This window comes from Aedes albopictus, chromosome 2 (genome assembly GCF_035046485.1).
Source record: "Aedes albopictus strain Foshan chromosome 2, AalbF5, whole genome shotgun sequence".
Classification (NCBI taxonomy): domain Eukaryota; kingdom Metazoa; phylum Arthropoda; class Insecta; order Diptera; family Culicidae; genus Aedes; species Aedes albopictus.
In genome coordinates this window covers 230,848,671-230,854,696 of record NC_085137.1, presented here as the reverse complement: position 1 = coordinate 230,854,696, position 6,026 = coordinate 230,848,671, and the positions used below count along the sequence as shown (strand labels likewise).

The window sequence follows — 6,026 nt, the reverse complement described above, 5'->3', positions numbered from 1 at the left end:
CGCAAGCAATGTTGTTGACGTCACTTTATCGATGCTTTTAACTTCACTTTACAAATGAGCCAAGATTTGGATACATAGTGAAAAATATGTCCTCAATACCCTATGTGTCATATGTGAGATCAATACTAGAATATTGTAGCGTTGTTTGGTTTCCATATCAAGATGTTCATTCAAATCGTATTGAATCAGTAAAAAAAAACAATTTAAATCTTTGCTCTAAGAAAACTAGGCATCCTATCCTCTTCCGTCGTATGAGTCCCGGTGCTTGCTAATCAATTTAAAAAATCTTAAGAAAAGAAGGGAAATTCCATGTATAGCTTTTATAAACGATCTCATCTCACAACGCACTCAATCGAAAGCGTTAGTATTGAGTTGAAAATTAAATAGAATTGAATATATTTTTCACACATTGACATAAAAACACGTAATTTTTATTATGGTTTTTGGAAGTACATCGAAATTGAAGACTATTCATAACGTTAACTCAAAAGTGATGAAAAGTCAAATGGGACTGTTATGCGAGTGGGGGCACCGTAGTCGCCTCAACAGCAATTTTTCCTGGACACGCCTATTACAACACAGTATATCAGCGTTTCTCAAACTATGAGTCGCGAGCTGATTTTTGGTGGGTCGCAGAGGTTTAGACAATATTATATTAAATATACTTTACATGAAACTGGATGCATTTCTTCATATTCTAGTTTTTTATTTTTCATTTAATAACGGAGCACCATTTTTAAAATTGGCTTCCATACACATTTAGAGGAATCATCGAGGTAAATTCTGATTATCTTTCTGAGTGGAAAATGTTTCCACCATTTTTAAGATATTTTGATTAAAAATGGTTTCTGTAAGAATTAAAAAGTTTTTCGACCATCCTTAAACCTTCCTCTATATGTCTAGTCTAGTCTAGTCTAGTCTACACATACACAGCCAATCATTGAAAGAATCCTGGAAAATGATAGAAACGACTAATTCCATCATTTTTCTTGTCATTATTAATGATTGCAGTACATCGTAGATGCATTACAATCATTAAAGCGGCCAGGCCTACTGTGCAGCGTTTTTAATTCAACAATAAAAACAATGAGTGGGGACATCTCGTACCAACCGCTCAGTTCATGGAAAAGTAAAATACTGTGAAAATTGATGGGGGTGACGATGCTAAGAAGGTTAATGTCACCCCTTGGTCCTTGGTGCTTCCTGGGATGGGACACAGGTATTTAGTCCGTGTCCTGACCCTAGTGCCTAGGCTTAAGCGCCATTGCTCGCTCTCTGAAACGGAAAGAAAAGAAGATACCCTTCTAACCCATTTACAGTAATTAGCCCAGTGCATCACTATACTACAACTCAAAAATAATTAGATCAATCAATAGTACCTATGCAATTTTAGCACTTTTGCTGTTTTCGTCATGGTGTTAACCTTCCCTACAAAATGAAACCAATTTGGCCGACGAAACCCTCTTATAACGAAGAAAACAATACCACCGAAAATACCCAAAATCCCCCTACATAGATTTGTAGATGAACAAAGATGTAAGATATGTTGTCTGGGCAAGTGTTCAATAATCCTACGGGATACTTAGTAACTATCTATAGGCTAAATTGGTAAGATCTCACCGAATTTCAGCGTCATTTTGTTCAGGTAACGGAACGGACTTACTATGAAAATGTTTAAACATCCGGAGAATACACACGCAGCCAATAAACTCTGGCAAAACAAGCCATTATGTATGGTATGTTATTCACAATCACAAGCGTTTTTTTTTCAAAATTTCCTGATCGAATATTTCTGTTTGGCTCAGATCAGAGATTTATCACAAAATGATCGATAAATATTGAAAAAAAAATGAAATTTTCACTGCCAGCCGATTTTAGTTCAATTGTTCAAAGGCAGCCAAATGGATTTCTAATGCTGATTCACGGCAGATTTTCTTTTCTGGAAAAGAAGTCTTTCCTTGTTTTTCTTTTCACACCGAAGACACGTATGAGTTCGGATTGCGTGTACCACTAAAAGATTAGCTGCACAGATCTTCTTCAATATCACTCGCGGAATTCATGGTTAAATCTATTTCACATTAGCCATTTCGTTGGTCAAATCGTACGCGGAGACGAAGTAAAACATGACAGGTGATTCCAAAACACGTCCACCCATCCTTAAACCTTCCTCTATATGTGAATTAAACCCGATTTAGAGAATATCGATCCGTCATTTGATGAAAATCAAAAATCAATGTATGAGAAAATGCATTCAGTTTCGCTTTTCGAGATTAACCAATGAAAATCCTCGGATTTTTTTTTTCTAGAAATAAGGTTTTTCTTAATTACTATTCAAACTTTCGTATAACGAACCTTGTTTATGCATTTTTTTTTGAATATTGAAATTACTGCTACCGTTCTGAAATCGATTCTGGAACAACAAGTTTAGTATTAAATGGTGCAAGATTATACGATACGAGGATTTCTGAAGTATTACATTGAGCCGGAAATTTTAAATTTGTATTTGAAACTTGCCAACTTATCATTAATTTTCTAGACAGAGAATTAACTAAAACTTATAAATGTGTATTTGAACCAAAAAGAGAGCTGCAAATTTAAAAATAAACGTCGAAATGTCTAAGAATAAGTGGTACGTAACGCAAGCTAATCGCAACCTTTGAAAAGACATTTTTCACAATAACAATTAAATTTAAAAAAAAATCCAAACATTTCTAAAATGACGTATATTATGGAAATACGTGCTAATGGGTCGCCATATTCTAAGTATGCTAATAAAAAGTGAGTCGCAGGCTGAAAAAGTTTGAGAGCCCCTGCTGTATATGGTTAAAAATACAAGGGTCAGCTGTTAACCCTCTCTTTCCCATGGTAGCACAGGTGATCCACTACTTTGCACTGTTTATTTAACTCTAAAACAAAAACGAGCAGAGAATTTTTGACCAAATCTGGCATAATAGTTCATTAAACATATACAAACATCTGACGAAAAAATGGGAATGATCTAACTTATCCTGTATTTGTATGAACAGTGCAAAGTAGTGGATTACCTGTGCTACCATGGGAAAGAGAGGGTTAAATTAAGATTATTTTTGGTAATGTTTTTCTTTCCTGTTGGGGACATAGTACCACTGCGACCATTAATTTGATCTACTGTGGTGTCATCCTGAAAAGACTCATCACTATGGAGAAATCAGTAACAAATTTTGAAAACGGCGTACCTATAATCAATGCTACACCACACCCCCTCCCTTCCACACGTAACAGTTTTTGTATGGGGAATTTACCCTTAGTAATTTTACTTTGGAATCGGTAGTTTCTACAACAAAATTTATTTCAGTGCACGCTATTCATGTGAGGGGTGATTCAAACATAACGACCTTGTTTGAGAAGTTGGAAAAATTTCCGCTCAACAGTATTCTTTTTTTTCTTCACGTTTTCGAACTCAGCGTATGATCAACTGTAAACTGTAAACTAGTGCAAGTCATCTAGTATGATGACAGCAGTCTAGTTGAAAGCCGCACATACTACGAAGAACAGTTGAGATGAGATGTTTTCAATACCCCTGTCGTATTGGTGTTCAGGGTTGTATTCTAGGGTGAGCGATCTTGGTCGCGAACAAATTTAATTGATCTGTTGGCTGTGATATAAAAATTGAAATAATCCAAAATAATGATTTTTATTTTATTTATTTTGTTCTTTTTTTGCATTTGCATATTGAATACATAATAATATGTAATATTGATCATAAATGTAGTAAAAGGATTGATAAAATAAACAATCGTATATGTATACTACAGCCTTCAGAGTAAAGCCAAATTCAATAGTTTTGTAAAACAATAAGTCATTCAATCAGGGAGGGAGGTACTCAAAATAATAATCTGTGTTTGTGAGTAAAATTCTTACATCCTACTTGCTATCACCACGTTGCAGCTACTACGGCCAACAATATTCTTATCGAACGTCACAAAAACAGTGTGTGGCATGTAATTTGTGTTGTTGTGTTTGTTAGTTGTATTGCTAACATTGAATAGTTTGTTATTGTTATCACTAGCATATCGAAAGTACTACAGAATAGCCCAATACATAGGTAGTAATAGATAGTAGAAATTTAAGGATTGATCTTATGCGGCGTCAGCAGATCCAGAGCCCTCGGGATGTCTCCGTTGACCGAATCCAGCAGCTGCGTGAGCCAACCTCCCTCGTTGCTGAAGCCCATGGCCATCATGGTGTGAACGGCATGGTTGACGTGAGGCCCTGTGGGAAGTGTAGACGCTAAATTATTATCATGATTTATCCATTCAGTGTACATTGTCTACATTTTAGGAATTGCGTAAACATAGTAACTTAATTAAATTTGAACTTACTGTGACTGAATATAACATTGGCTGCAGGTCTGGGTTGCACAACCGGAATCGACATCGCTGCTACCGCTGCCGCTGGGGGTGTCACTGCTTTCTTCGGAACCTCAGCAGGCGACTGCGCCGGGCTGGGAGATGCGTTCTTTGTTGCTGCAGCAGCTGCCTGTTGCTCAGCTTCCAGATGTTGCTTCAAAGCTTTGCCCAGCTGTTCGTAGTCGATTGGCTTGGAAGTACTGCCGTTGTTAGCGGAAGAAGCAGAACCTGCTTCCGGGTAACTTCCAGCTGCTGTTGCGGCGGGTGTAGCAGGGATAGATGATGTGGAAGCAATGACAGGCTCTGGTGCTTTCACCGCTATGGCTTCCTGCATAGGTTCTTCCGCAGATTTCTGAGTCGCATCAGGTGAACCGTCGTTGGGAATATCCAACATGGTCCATCTCTTTTCGGCTTTAGCTACGGCTCCCATGGAATCATCATTGTCACTCAACAACGAGACACTGCTGACCGAAGAACAATCGTCATCATAGCTACTTTCCAGAGTAGTATCGGTCTGATCCAAGGTCTTTTTCGCCTTAGGTTGATCCATCAGAACGGCTTCCAGTTTCTTTTCGAGCTCAACGATGGGATCCATCTCGGTGGCCTTGCTGCTAGTTCCAGCACCTCCTGGCGGCGTCTGACTGGGAGTACTGGTGGTGGGGGTGTTGGCCGTTTCGGTTGTCTTGTCCTTCTTCTCCTCAGTAGGAGTTTGAGTTTGGGCCGGTTTTGGAGAACCATTCGAACGGATTTCGATGTTCATTCCGAGTGGATCCAAAATTCTTGAGAAGGTTTGATTGATTTTCTGAATGCTCTCCGGAGTTGGAGCAAGCCAAGAAAGATCGATCACATCTTGGGCCTGTTTGGGAGTGTTTGGCGAAGTGGTGCCAGATGTTGAGGGTTGTTGAGCTTGTGGCTCTGCGTTCATTGACGAAGATGAAGCAGCTTCTTGGGGTTTCTCAGTGGTGGTTGAAGCGCTAGCTTCAGGCTGAGTCGGCGCCGATGCTGAAGCGGAAGCCGAAGCAGACGCTGATGCAGAAGTCGAATGACTTGTAGATGCCGCAGCAAACAACGGGCAGTTGGCCATGCTTGCTCGGACTGCTTCCTCTGCGGATTCAGCGGCGGCCGCAGCAGCAGCTGCTGCAGCGTCGGCCGAGATAAAGGCCGACTGAATGTTGGCCGGATCGATGACCTGATTGATCAGATGAGAAAAGTTGAACCCATGTCCGAACCGATGACGGTGTCCGCGGCGTTCCTCGGATGATTTTGCGCAACGCTCTCGACGTTGCTTGCGTTCTTTACGTTCCTTTTCCTCACGGCTTTCCTTGGAGTCATCGCGATCCTTGCTGTAAATGAAAAACAATAACAGAATTAAAATCTAACGTACGGTATTTATCAGTTCAACCCTCTTTTTTCCAAAGGAGCATTAGGCGATCAATAGATTTTCGGGGAAACATTAAGTAGGTAATGTTCAAATTATTTCACAATACTGCAAAGGGGTTCAGGGGGCCCTCATACAGATTATGTTGCGGGGAACTTCTCTAGGGAGTTGTACGACAAAGATACAGTAGAGAGGCAGTACGACGTTTGCCGGGACAGCTAGTTTGCATATATAAAATCAAGCTTTCGATTTGAATAGGT

The 6,026-nt window shown here is 39.6% G+C and overlaps 1 protein-coding gene across 1 annotated transcript; it reads right to left on the bottom strand.

Annotated features, from left to right (window-relative positions):
- Nucleotides 1-3,664: 3,664 nt before the first annotated feature.
- LOC134284006 (protein ref(2)P-like) lies at nt 3,665-5,731 on the bottom strand (the record flags this gene model as incomplete). The annotated part of the gene is given in 2 exon segments (XM_062851316.1): nt 3,665-4,251; nt 4,362-5,731. Coding segments are annotated over 2 exon segments (1,516 nt in total), but the record flags the coding sequence as incomplete, so codon positions are not given.
- Nucleotides 5,732-6,026: the final 295 nt, after the last annotated feature.